Genomic DNA, 14,189 nt, shown 5'->3' on the forward strand with positions numbered 1-14,189 from the left:
GCGCTTACATAGTCCACAGTACTTACACTACATATTACATTCACCCATACACTCTCATACCCTTATAGGCACATCAGGAGGCAATGTGGGGTTAGATGTCTTGCCAAAGGGCACTTAATGTAGTCATGCAGTCACCAACCTTCTGGCTGGAAGATGACTGGTCATCCTCCTGAGCTACAGCCGCCCCATTGAAAACGCACAAAAAACAAACCAAACAACCAACCAACCAACCAACCAACCAACCAACCAACCAACCAACCAACCAACCAACCAACTAACCAACCAAACAAACAAACAAACAAACAAACAAACCAAACAAACAAAAAAATGTCCCGACCCGCCCATCCCGTTGATAGACAACAAGTAATGTTGTCAAGTCATGTTGACTTCTTACTTTACCCCACCAGCAGTGTAGTTCTAGACAACATCACATGAGGACCACACAAATCACCATCTCATATTCATTTTCTGTTACAAAAAGCCTCAGATGTCATTACCAAGATCAGATCAGATCACTCTTTATTCATTCCTGCTCACTCTATTCCCATAATTTTGGCCACGTGCAGCTTAGTATCCACACATGTCCACACAGTTGTCTTGCAAATGCCTGAGTCTATTTGTAGGATCCTCCAACTGCTAACATAATTTTTTTTCTGCGCTGGGTCAGGACTTCTATGTCTAAAAGTGTTAGCCCAGGTCAAATCTGAGGAACCCAAAGAGGGAATGAGCACCCTGAATCTACTGCAGCTGCATTTCTTTGATATCTTCCATAAGAAAGCTCAAGATGTTACAGAATGTGTGGAATAAAATAGCTAATTTCAGTTCCTAAATCATTCATTTGTCTGTTTTCATTCAGTCTGTGTTAATGCAGGAACCCCAGTGATAAAATATGTGGGTTAATGCTGAAAGTACAAAGAAAGAGCTTGTATATATGTAAGTGGATATAATTTTGGGCTAAGTCTGCCAGTTGCTCCTGGCAACACTTGTGTGAACCTTTAAATGCCTCAATCCTCAACTGCTATCAAGCTGCTCACAGTAATTAAGAAGGTAAGTAGCAGCCAGGTTCTGCTAATCAAATGCACTTGATTTATTGATCATCAGCAAGTGTGAGCACCTCTATAAAAAGAGAAGTTTTGGCACTTTGCAACTCTGGAAGGACATTAGCAATAGAAAAGCAATTGTTGCTGCCTATAAGTCTGAGAAGGGCTAAAAGGTCATTTCCAAACTATCTGCAGTCTGTCATTCTGCAGAGAGAATGATTATTCATTATTCATCATCCCAGGAGTGAACGTCCCTGCAAGTCTAACCCAAGATCAGGCCATGCATTGATCAGAGAAACTGAAAAAAAGTCAACAGCTATATCTCAGACTCTTCAGGCCTAAGTTAACGCATTAAATGTTGAAGTTAATCACAGTACAAGAAAAACTATATGGCTTGTTAAAGAGGGCAGAAGGAAAAAACCTCTTCTCTCTCAAAACACCATGGCAGTCAGTCAGTCAGTCAATCAATCAATCAATCAATCAATCAATCAATCTATCTATCTATCTATCTATCTATCTATCTATCTATCTATCTATCTATCTATCTATCTATCTATCTATCTATCTATCTATCTATCTATCTATCTATCTTTCAATCTATCTATCTATCTATCTATCTATCTATCTATCTATCTATCTATCTATCTATCTATCTATCTATCTATCTATCTATCTATCTATCTATCTATCTATCTATCTATCTATCTATCTATCTATAACACAAATTTGAAAGAAACTAAATAAAACTATGCTTGTACAAGGTTATAAGTGCAAGGTTATTGCAGTGGAGTAACAGGAACTATGCAGGTATCTACAGCCTGCCAAACTATGCTCACTCTCCAATCTGATCTGTGCTCAGCCTGAACATACTATTCCCTACAGCAATTTCTACAACAAACACGCATTCAGTCAAATAGCAATCAAATAGTTAGCGCCATAACCTCCACATATTCAGCTGTCTTCATGTTAGAAGATTCTGCTGAGAAGATTCATATAAAACTCATTATGAATGATTCACACACTGTTCCTGGTTTACATAACTGTTCCCAAGCGCCTTTTCCACGAAGCAGCTGCAGAGATCTGGGTCTGTTTGACCTGCATTGGTCAGGGGGGCATGATAGGTGTGTGTGGGGGTGAGTGCTATGGGATAGAGTGACAGTCTAAACTGGGATACTGGACCTGCGCCATAGTGGCATACGAGCTACAGAACTAACTATTCTGAATGGGCAGAAGACACACACAGTGCATATTACCCATTAGCAGAGTGACCTTTGAGTTTTATTGATGGTGGTTGTTTTAAAGGGATGCTATAGACAGTGAAACAGTACTTTCATATGTAAATCACATTTTAAACACCCTGCTTCATCACATGCTGCACTGTGTTAATCAATGCACTGCTCTGGTACATGTGTTATAATTAAGAGTTACAAACCATGTGGTTATTGGACAATTGGCTCTACCACATCAGATGCCTCTGACATGTATACATCTGTATATATCTAATGGTAATATGCATTCATTCACACAAGAGTGTGCTCACAGGGTGAGATTCATGCAGCAACACGTGGACAGACTAATTTGGAAAGTCATGTCTGTGGATGGTCAGGCCACAGCTGTGAAACTGGAGCCTGTGTGTTGATTTAGAGCTCAGAGACACTCTCTAAACCCTGAACTCCCGAATCTCTTAATTTTAAGCTGCAAACTGAAGAACACACACAACAACTAATCCACAGTCATTCATGTGAAGTGTGAATGTATCTGTGCACTAAAGGACAGTTTCTTTACAACAAGCTTTGACACTGCACTTTATGCAAAAGATATGTTTGTAATGTACAGTATATTGTGTGTCTGTTTCCTAATCCTTTTTACCTTCTTTTTCATTCTTATGTTCTCATTTTTATTTTTGTCTACATTTAAATCCTTTTAAATCTCTACCACAGGAACCAAAGATGGAAACCAGTGAGAAAGATATAATTTAACTGAAACAATTAAAAATCAAATTAAGTGTATTTTTGTCAGTTTAAAGAAATCTGCCATTTTATTTGGAATAAGTGTGGTAAAGGTCTAGAAACCAAGAGTAGTCATATGGTATGTAAAGTAAAAATTATTGGTATAGAGTACACAGTCATAAAAAAAGATCAAACATCATGTCAATTGTTCCACTTAAAAAATAATCTAGTCCTTAATGGTGTTAACATTAGGGAATGCAACCACAGATCACAATATATGACTGATTACATTGTGCCATTCATTTAACTAAAACTAAGTCAAAATGCAGAAGCAGTGTGTACAAATCTAAGTACACCCTTACTGCTGCTTCCAGAAAATGCTGTGAATCAAAGAACTTCATTAAATGATCAGTGTTTTGTCAGTTTGCTGCTCTGCAGTATTCAGGTGTGTGTTAACATGATGCCAAGGAGGAAAGACATCTGCAATAATCTTAGAGAGGCAATTAATGCTGCCCATGAATTTGGGAAGAGGTATAAGGTCATTTCCAAACTATTTGGAGTCCATCATTCTACAGAGGCCCTGCAATAGAGTGGCGACTTGTCCAGGGTGTGCCCTGCCTCTCACCTGCTAAATGCTGGGATAGCCTTTAGCTTCCCCGTGACCCTGAGTTGGACTTAATGGGATAGAAAATGAATGGATGGGTTGCATTCTACAGGATTTTCATAAGTTGAAATTATTCAAGACAGCTGTCAGTCTTCCCATTATTGGACGTCCCAACAAGTTCAGTCAAGGTCAGACTGTACTTTGTTCAGAGAAACTAAAACCAAGCATTACATCTCAGATTGTCCACACCTCAGTTGCTATGTTAAATGTTAAAGTTCATGACAGTCTAATCCAGGGGTGCCCAAAGTAGGGCCCGCGGGCCAAATTTGGCCCACCAGCTCATTACATCTGGCCCACCACGGAGATATCAAAACTATTTGAGTATGTCAGACTTGAAAGATTGGCTCACATCTCAATGACATACTCACCTTGTCAGTCACTGTTAGCAATTTGATTTGGTGTACATGCAGTGTTTTTCTTTTTGTTGATGACATTTTGCACTATATTTGGTTACAATTTACTGTCTGCAATTTTTGTTTGTTGTCCTTCTAACTATGCCTTTATTGTTATTTTGCCATATTGGTGTTTGTAGTGTGTTATTTGCAGTGAGGACAAGAATGCATTTGCATGCTTTGACAATAATTAAAAGAACCACGATTTACATTTATTTGTGTTTCACCTCTAAAATCGCTGTGTTTGGCCCGCGGCTCACTGGTACATTTTCGCTTTGGCCCATGGATGCAAAAGGTTTGGGCACCCCTGGTCTAATCAGAATAAGACTGAACAAGTATGGCTAACTGCATTTATTAATTTAATCTTTTTTCATTTTTTTATTTATACTAATAAAGTGGATTAAAATGTGCTAATAGATGGAATTTTCTATTGGGTTTATTTATATAATTACAATAGTACTTTGAATAATTTTTTTAATGTAAAGGTAACATATAATCAGAATGATTTGAGACACCTGATTGAAGGCTCAGCCATGAGGTTTTCAGAGGAAGCTTAGGCTTTATGTGGCATCTGTTTGCATCACAGCCCCCCCCCCCCCCCCCCCCCCCCCCCCCCCGTCTCTCTCACTGTCACATGATGTGGGTGATTTATCATCTGTCCGTGGATAGATCACTGGGGTCTATCAGATTACAGGTGTGAGGGTAATGACGCTAGAGTTGGACTGGGGGTGTTGTACACAGACTGGTTACAACCACTGAGCCTAGACCTGACTGCTCTTTGAATTAGAAACAATACAAAATAATATTAACCTGAACTGCATCAGGCAGAATATTTAATGACTGGTAAGCAGATTGTATGTACACTTAGAATTCACACATAAGAGACATTCTCTCCTCTGACTTGTCAAATGTTTTGAGTTTGCACAGGCTCTCACTATGTATCATTACGTGACATTTCATATGGAGAGCACCAACATGGACCCCAAAGTCATGTATACCACTTAGCTAAAAATGTTAGTAAATGAAATCCAACCTGCTCCCTTGACTGTTACGATTATGTAATCCAAGACAAAGTGGTTATTTTAACTTCCTCAGATGATGACAGACTGAACTCCAGTAACTCGACTTTATTTATTCAGATAAGACTTTTAAAACATGGAGGAGAGATTTAATACTGTTAATGTGCAAAGACACACACTTATAGTGTTCAAACATACATACTCAACCTCACTTATTCCTCAATGTGACAAGATAAAATCAGGTTGATTTCTGACTAAGCTAATAATAACAGCTATCTATTGTATGACAATGTGACTTCTACATTTGTACCCTTGAGCCACATTTTGCATTAACTCTATCTCTGAGCAAGCTTAAGTTCTCTATCAGGGCCTACATGTGAATCTAATGCCACAAAAAGACAGTCATGACTTTTCATGCATCTAACATATTAAAGTTTGTTGATGATTGTGTTTCTCTGTGTTCTTTCTAGCTGCTTCCAATCAGCTTGCTGCTGGGAGGTATATGGGGAAAGGTTAGATCAGGCTGCAGCAGCTGTTGCCTCGTCTCTCTTCTCGGGAGTTGTATGACGTTCGTTCTTGCCTTTTAGAAATTCATCCGGGGACAGAAAACCCCTTGTGACCAATCAAATGAGGGGACCCCATGATCAGTCAGCCAATAGCAACAGAGTACTGGGTATAAACGCTTCAGTCCATCACCTGTCAGAGCTGGGCTACCCCTCTATTTGGTGGACAGGATCTGATCCCGGGATCTGTTACCCCTTTCTTTTCTCCTAATCAGGTAAATAAAACAACACATGCTTCAGTTAGTCTTTTTTTGATAAATCCATGGGAAATATTGTGAGGATTTAAGTATGGACAAAAGTTTATCTCTGGCCAAATTTTGTGAAAACTGCCCTGAAAGGGGCTGCATATAATGTGCCAGATTCCACTTCTTCAGTGAACTCTGAGCCATGAAACTGAATTCTCTTCTTGCAGTTTTTTTTTTTTTTTTTTTTTTTTTTTTTTTTTTTTTGATTCCTCAGAAGCTTTGCACAATTTTTCCTGACATGGACAGTAAAAAATCTTCCATGGTTGCTCTTGTATCTTTGCACACTGTTGCCCATCTAGAATTCTCTTTTATGGCTTGCTTGGATGTGAGCAGCGGTGCAGTGTCGCTCAAACAGTTGCGGGGGTCTGTCAGCTGTTGCTGACGCCTGCAGAACAGGCTTGAGGTGTGTCGTTGAATAGTTTAGGAGCGCTTGATTTAGCCATGGCACTTGTAAAGCCATCTGGGAGGCATGCAAGCTTTGACCTTTAGGTGTACCAGGTTTCATCAGTCTACTCCACGAGCTGACTTCAGTAACCTCTGCTTGTAGGGTTAAAGGACAGAGACTGGCTTCAAGACTAAGTTTATTCCTGACCTTAAGTTGATTAATTTTATAGCTGCAACCCTGTTGAATCTGTCTTTAAAAATGAGTTTTCAAGTTATTTCTGTACTGTAGAGGTTAACAAAGGATGTGTTAGTTTGTAGAAAAAATGTGCACAAGTCCCTTTTATGTAAAGGTTTTTTAAGTCACTTAAAACATTAAACTTTTTAAATGACCTAGAATATAAAACTAAAACTATGTCTCCTAACAGAAAGCAAATACGACAGGATGTCACTAGATCAACCCCACATGTTAGTTCAACCATGAAGTTAACTTAAGACACCTGGAGAGAAAATCATTCATCAAAATGTGCTGGAGACTCCCCACAGAGGTGGGAAGGGTGCAGTCATGCTATTAATACTCTTAGCTGTGAGGGGAGGACAGGGGATGAGACAGTCAGAGACAGGAGAGCAGTCAGATGTCATGTAAGCAGCACGGATAGAGGAGAATGTTAGAATGTGAAAAGAAAACAGAATAAAAAAAGAAGATAAACAGAATGAGAAGGTGTCTCCTCTTCACTCATTGATAAGGAACTTAAAAAACTAGGAGCGTCACCAGATCAGAAATATGGTAGTCACTGCACTGTGAACTGGGTTTCAGTTGTGTTTCTTACAACTGCAACACATTAACTCTAAATGACATTTTAAAAAATAAATAGTAAAACTATTCTGTGTGGATAAAAGCAACTGAAAACTGTAACTAGTTTCTTTTCTCATGTTGCATTCTCACCAAAATGAGCCAGTAGATCCTGCAGACTCTGGAAAAAATACATATCCTTTCATCCCCTCAGGCAGAGAAAAAATTGCAACCATGACGAAGAACTGTCACAACGACTATAAAATGAAGTTCTCCGTGGATGAGGAGTTCCCCGACCTCTCCCAGCACAACAACCACATGGCCAAGGTATGAATCCATCACTCTGTTGTGATGTGGCCACAAAGGCAAGGTACTAACACCTGTCCATGTGACCATGATGCCATGCTTTTCATCAAGGCACAGTTTAAATGTGCATTGTAACTGTAACTTCTTAAATTAAGATAAGTTAAAGGAAAAATATTTTTTGTGTTTAAATGCCTCACTCACACAGTGCAGTGCTACAGGTAGAGGAGATCACATGGCTAACTTATCACCTGCTCCATGTTTCACCTGCTTCAGGTGCTGACCAAGGATATCTACTCCAAGCTGAGGGGCAAGTCAACTCCCAGCGGCTTCACTGTGGATGATGTGATCCAGACTGGTGTTGACAACCCTGGTAAGAAGAATCAAGTCATCCGTGCAGAGAACAAACTTGTCACTTTATGTTAGGTTTCTAAACCTGCAATATGCAAGCCAAAAAGCAGTCGTTTAGACATGCTGCAATGCTCAAAGCTGAACTACACAGTAGTTTTATCAGCTTCTTTATTCACCCTTCTTGTATTAAAGGTCACCCCTTCATCATGACTGTGGGGTGCGTTGCTGGTGATGAGGAATCCTATGAGTTCTTCAAGGAGCTGCTGGACCCAGTCATCTCTGACCGTCATGGTGGATACAAGCCCACCGACAAGCACAAGACTGACCTGAACTTCGAGAACCTGAAGGTGAAGACGTGTAATGCTAGTGGCATGTTACACAACAACAAAAGATGTTAAATAGTTCTCTCAAAATTAGTGGAGGTACCACGCTCTCTATTTACACCTGTGGATTTATTACATCACATATTATTACAATAATAATAATAATAATAATAATAATAATAATAATAAAAAGTTCAGTTCTGTGAAAAGGACACTATACAACACAAACAGACATAAAGAGAGGACACCATGAACAAAATTCAAATAAATAGTGTAAATATAATAATAAAAACAATAATTGTTTTGCATTTATCATAAGGGTGGTGATGATCTGGACCCCAACTACGTGCTGTCCAGCCGTGTTCGTACTGGCCGCAGCATCAAGGGATTCACCCTGCCCCCCCACAACAGCCGTGGAGAGCGCAGAGGCATTGAGAAGCTGTCTATTGAGGGTGAGTGTTAAACTAATCATTTCCAATGTTTGTTACAAACAAAATGCCATTTAATGCCAAGTAAATTTTTCCTCTGAACCTTACAGCTCTGTCCAGCCTGGATGGTGAGTTCAAGGGAAAGTACTACCCCCTGAATGGCATGACTGACGCCGAACAGGACCAGCTGATTGCTGATCACTTCCTGTTTGACAAACCTGTGTCCCCTCTGCTGACTTGTGCCGGTATGGCCCGTGACTGGCCTGACGCCAGGGGTATCTGGTAAGAAACAGACAGGAATTAAATAAATAAACATAATCAGATTTTATCAGGGATTTCCCTGGTATTTAAAAAGAACAGGATGACCTGGAACAGTTGGGAATCAGGAGGACGAGCGCTGGTCAACGCAAATTCATTCACTCAAAGGCTGATGGTTCAATCCCCAGATTTTCCAGTCCACATATATACTAAACATGGCACCTTATGTCAGTAAAAAGTTGCTTTGGACAAAACTGCCTCTTATCTAAGTAAATCCAATGGAATCAGCTGTAAAAGTAGCTCTTGTATATTTCTATAAACACAAATAAAACTGAAAAGCTCAAGCAGCCTTTAAACTAAAATCCCCCACCTGGCATTCCAAAGAGAAATTTTAAAACTCTCGCCATCTGGCTCCTTCTCACAGTGAAGAGTGAATACACAGAATACTAAATTATTCCTTCTTTCAAACATCTGCTATGTTTCCTCAGTACAACAGCTGCTGCACACACCTTTACAAACTCTAAATTGTAAAGGTGGGCCAGATAATTCTCATGGCATGGTACACCTGAAAGACTTGATTCTGAAAACTCTGTTGCATGCTGATCAAGTGAAAATAAGCTGGAATTTTTTTTTGTCTTACAGGCACAACGACAATAAGACCTTCCTGGTCTGGGTGAACGAGGAGGATCACCTGCGTGTCATCTCCATGCAGAAAGGAGGCAACATGAAGGAGGTCTTCAGACGCTTTTGCACTGGCCTGCAGAAGGTAAACCATGAAAACAAAACAAAAACCACTTCCATATTTTTGCAGAAACATACTCTGCTGATATTTATATATAAAATGTATATTTAATTTATATGTATTTATTGATTTCAATCTAATTATATTATAGAAACGAAATAATTTATTTAAATTTCGACATCTCTGGTCAGATTGAGGCGATCTTCAAGAAGCACAACCATGGCTTCATGTGGAACGAGCATCTGGGTTTCATCCTGACCTGCCCCTCCAACCTGGGAACCGGCCTGCGTGGTGGCGTGCACGTCAAGCTGCCCAAGCTCAGCACACACCCCAAGTTTGAGGAGATCCTGACCAGGCTGCGTCTGCAAAAGCGTGGCACAGGTACTAAATAAACACAGAGTTCTGTTAAATTCAAGTTGTGTGTTAACTGGAAAATTATTAAAAACCAAATTCCAACACAAGGGTTTTATTATTTTCCATTTTCCAAGTTCTGTAAGGATTGAAAAGTTATGGGCTTCCACTGTCTTCTGGAGATATAAATCATGTGATTTGGGGGGGGGCGGGGGTGTCTCGACCATCGCCTTATTCTTTTTTCCTTGTTTTCCATCCAGGTGGTGTAGACACAGCCTCTGTAGGTGGTGTGTTCGACATCTCCAACGCTGACCGTCTGGGCTCCTCTGAGGTGGATCAGGTGCAGCTGGTGGTTGATGGTGTCAAGCTGATGGTTGAGATGGAGAAGAAGCTCGAGAAGGGAGAGTCTATTGATGGCATGATCCCCGCCCAGAAGTAAATTGGACAGACAACCCATGACCGAGTGACTGTCTATGTTTGCTCTTTTTTTTTGTTTTTTATTTTATAAAAAACTGAATTTGTAGCCGTGTTTTAAAGTTATTTTACTGGTTTCGGCCAAGTGGCTACATTCGGCTTACTTCTTTCCATCAAGACACTCCGTTATTCTTTGTACTTCTTCCTTTCTTACTTCTGTTTAACTTATTTTCTTTTCTGCCTCTAATCTCCTTCAATTTAAATCCTCTTCCCATCTTCTCTAACATCCTGGGATCAATCCATGCATAGCCTGGTCATGGCTATGTATACACACCAAAAAGAAAAAAAAAATTTGCTTGTAAAATATAGTCTATTAAACTAAGCCCCATGTAACCAACTTCGTCTTGTTCATGGTTTTTCAATAGAATCACACATGGAGTTCTTCCAACCACTCACAACACCAAACAGCTGAGAAAAAGAAGAAAGTGTGAATGAGGTTGAACGTCTTTATTTTTGTGTCACACATTATTTCCTAGGAGACATGCAGGATTGCAGGTCAATCATTTCTGTTATTTTCAGCCCATACGTTAGGTTTTATTGATTATCAGTGACAGCTTCAAACACACTACACAACAGAACTTTAGCCTTAAAGCATGGCCCTGGCCAATTCTAGAGAGGAGCCTCGGGGTGAGGCTTAGCTGAACACAAAGAAATTGCATAACTAGCCCTAAATCACAGCTTCACATTTTCAAACAGTGGTGGGCACCTGAAATCTCCCATGAAATAGATAAATCCTGCAGAAAAGATCACCAACATCTAGCTTAAAATTCAATACAATTGCAATTGCTTGGCTTTAGAGTGTTTCAATACAAGTACCACAACATTTTGATTTTGTTGTTGTCTGTCATTGCAGTGATAGATGACCCATGTAGCATTTGGTGGACTCTGTAGAAATCTTGGTAGGTTTATTCTGCAATGAGCAGCAAAGTGCTTTTATAAAAGAAAAAAACCAAATCTCATATCAAGTCTTACAGTTCTGCCTCATCACAGCACAGCTGCAGACTTAATGGTTAACAGTCATAAACCTCTTACAGCAATAACTGAATCTGACAGCTCACCATCGCAGTACTCCCGTCTGATTGGTCAACATTGCAAAAGTCTACAGTCTGCATGTTAGGGAGTTTCTGAGGTGAAGACCACAAAAAATGTAAGACTGCACACACACAGAAAAAAAAATCATCATGGGAGAGTTTACCTCAGTGAAATTTGGTATTTTGTCAAATCTGAAAACCTTCGTACGTCAGTTTCTAAATGCAACATTGTGGCATCCCTGAAACTGAATGACATCTACATAGAAAACGTTCCCTCTCCACAGTCAAGAAGCCATTATATGTGCATGCTAATAAAGCAAAAAAAGGCATCCAGGATTAAAAATATTTTAACAAATTACCAAAATAGCCTATAAAAAAAAAAAAATCTGCCAGTGTGGAATAGGAAAATACTGGCAAAAAAGCAACAAAAAGTGCTGAATAAATTCAACATACCAGCAATATCAAAATTAAAAACAAAACCAGACGAGGAGCCCTGTCAAGTTTTAATCAATTCTTATTCAAGTCTTAATATCTTGGCTTTGTGGATGTATTGCACATCACTAAGAGAAAACAAAAGCAATGGCTTTCTGACAGTCTGTGATATTATAAAAAGTGCTAGAGGAGGAACTACTGCAAATCATGGAAACAACTTCTACTTGATTTATTCTGAACCAGTATGGGCCACAGGAGTTGTGCATGAAGGAAAATGTTTTTTTCTTTTTTTTTAAGACAAAAAAAAGCAAAGCTGAGGGTCACCTGTTAATTTAAAAGTAGTGCTTTGACTCTAAAGAGAAACCCAGACAATAGGACAATAGTAGAAAGAAAAGGGGGCTTTTTGTTGGATGAAGCTTTTTAACAATGTGAGAGAAATTTTGTCCTTTCAGTATAAGTATTTCAGTCATTCTACTTTCATATCTATTGTGGGTAGAAATGTTCTTTGATCAAATGGTCTACAAGTGTTTAAATGACACTGGTGTCAACAATCCGCTTTAATTAATCTACATCAAGTAAATAATGGCTCAGAAACCGACCAAAAAATATACAAGGCCTGCTATGTTCTAAAAAGAAAAAGTTCAGCTTCGAGGAATAAAGAACTTATTATTTAAGACAGTAATCACTGACTGAAACTGTAAAAAGCAGAACAGAACCTCAAATGATCAGCTTATTAAGCATGATCAATCAGGTGGACCCTGTGAGTTTAGACAGCTCATTTGCAAGCCATCAACTTGGACAGCAGGCAGAGAAGCAAAGGTTTCAGCAGGTGTAAACGGATCCAAATTCCAACTGAGCAGAAACATGAATTCTGCTACTGGATAGACAGACATTTTACTTGATGCTCCATTTAATCTGTCACAAGTCTCAGCATTTCTGCATGTCTCCCTCTATAGGCTGGAAGTCTCGTTTCATGAGACATCTGCTTCCGATAATGACAACAGTTGTCAATGTCTGCCCATTTTAAAAGCACTAAAGAAAGAACATAAACTTAATACACAAAAAATAAAAAACTCTTTTAAATAGCAGCTCTTTAAAAAGGAATGATGACAAACATAACAGGAATAACAATGTCAATAAAAACAAAATGATCACTCACTGTCATTCTCTGCAACCCCATTCTAACAATATGAACTTGTGGAAAAAAGACAAAAGAAAAAACATAAAAATTGACTCCATGGAGGTGGTGGCATGTGCTAAGCAAGGATCAAAGGTCACGACAGCTCCAAAGTCCAGGGTCATCATAAGTCTGCCGACAGCTGCTTGTCCACATTTGTGGATACATTTGTCCAGCTGTGTCCGGTGGCAATCAGAGGAGTCAAGAGGGTCGCTTGGTGGAAGTGAGGCATCGCTAGCAACATCCCATGAGGTGGAGCCCAGAGTGGAAACGAAGAGGGACTGGCTTCGGTTCTACCTCCTCATTCCTCAACCTGTCTGTCATCTCTCTGCCCCACCTCCAGTTGCCCTCAGAGCTCCAGCTCCTTGGATACTTTGGTGGCAATGTCTCTAAAGGCTAACGGTGCCCCCCACAAGCGCTTAAACCTCACACCGCTGCTCTGGCCCAGCCCGCTGGGCAGCTGGCAGACCTCAGCTTCGAAGGCCACACGGGCGCCGGCTGCTCCATGGGTGCAGGACAGGAGGAAAGGCCCGGCCAGGTGGACCTGGCAGCCACAGCCCTGTGCTGCTTCACGCAGTGCCAGCACCACCTCCGCCGGGTCACGGGGGCTCCTCACCCTTACATCCCAGCCGCATCGGGGGGTCCGGGGCTCGGCCGCTTTCTGATGCCCAGATAGATGGCGACTAAAAGAGGTAAGAGAGGAGGAGGCAATGGAAAAGGAGGAGGGAATGTTCAAATGTTTAAAAACAAATAATGAGGTGAGGGTGATATGGGATGTTTATTAGCAGGATTTGAAGTTGGGGAAAGTAAAAATAAAGATTAGAGGATGGAGAAAAGAAGGGTGAGGAGATGAAAAGATTTAGGAATAAAGGCGTTAATGTACAGGTGAGATGGATGTGCAGACAAGTGAATGGATGTGTGGTTTGGTTGTCAGGGAAAGGGGAGAGAGAGAGAGAGAAAAAAAACAATTAATATCACACATTACATGATTTTGATTCCCTAACTTAATCACTGATGAGTAAATGTGTATTTTGAGGTTAAACAACATATCAGATTTTAATGTAATACAACTGGTGTGACACATAAAAAAATCAAATTAAACCTTGATATGATCTTTTAGAAGAGTAATTTAAGTTAGCATATATCACACGTTATATTTTCTGATTACAGTTCTTTAAAAAGACAAAAATCTGTCTCAGTTTTTCTAGATTTACACATGACAGCAACTACCACCAAACAGACTTCTAATCATTAACCCTGCTGATGTGGATGG

At 39.9% G+C, this 14,189-nt stretch overlaps 2 protein-coding genes across 7 annotated transcripts in view; one reads left to right on the forward strand and one right to left on the reverse strand.

The window, feature by feature from the left end:
- The first annotated feature begins 5,740 nt into the window (after positions 1 to 5,740).
- Positions 5,741 to 10,613, forward strand: ckmb (creatine kinase, muscle b). Its single transcript, XM_041994302.1, has 9 exons — positions 5,741 to 5,842; positions 7,261 to 7,373; positions 7,626 to 7,722; positions 7,893 to 8,047; positions 8,343 to 8,475; positions 8,562 to 8,733; positions 9,352 to 9,475; positions 9,643 to 9,832; positions 10,063 to 10,613. The coding sequence occupies exons 2-9, from the start codon at positions 7,281 to 7,283 to the stop codon at positions 10,239 to 10,241; spliced, it is 1,143 nt and encodes a 380-aa protein (XP_041850236.1). The 5' UTR covers positions 5,741 to 5,842; positions 7,261 to 7,280; the 3' UTR covers positions 10,242 to 10,613.
- A 95-nt stretch (positions 10,614 to 10,708) lies between these two features.
- The window catches only part of mark4b (MAP/microtubule affinity-regulating kinase 4b), a 67,137-nt gene continuing 63,656 nt past the window's right edge, over positions 10,709 to 14,189 (reverse strand). For 3 of the 6 annotated variants that reach the window (XM_041994295.1, XM_041994300.1, XM_041994294.1), the window contains one exon: positions 10,709 to 13,599. In XM_041994295.1, the coding sequence (XP_041850229.1) occupies positions 13,266 to 13,599 (334 nt within the window). In that variant the 3' untranslated portion in view covers positions 10,709 to 13,265. The remainder of the gene's footprint in view (positions 13,600 to 14,189) is intronic. The other 3 variants (XM_041994297.1, XM_041994296.1, XM_041994299.1) reach the window with 2 other exon arrangements.

Source organism: Melanotaenia boesemani, chromosome 9 (genome assembly GCF_017639745.1).
Source record: "Melanotaenia boesemani isolate fMelBoe1 chromosome 9, fMelBoe1.pri, whole genome shotgun sequence".
Taxonomy (NCBI): domain Eukaryota; kingdom Metazoa; phylum Chordata; class Actinopteri; order Atheriniformes; family Melanotaeniidae; genus Melanotaenia; species Melanotaenia boesemani.

What these genes read in the sequence shown, in the direction of transcription:
- ckmb (XM_041994302.1), top strand. Translation starts at nt 7,281, where the DNA reads ATGACGAAGAACTGTCACAACGACTATAAAATGAAGTTCTCCGTGGAT. An exon ending in ACAACAACCACATGGCCAAG is followed by an intron (nt 7,374 to 7,625) that starts GTATGAATCCAT and finishes CACCTGCTTCAG; the next exon opens with GTGCTGACCAAGGATATCTA. An exon ending in CCTGACGCCAGGGGTATCTG is followed by an intron (nt 8,734 to 9,351) that starts GTAAGAAACAGA and finishes TTTGTCTTACAG; the next exon opens with GCACAACGACAATAAGACCT.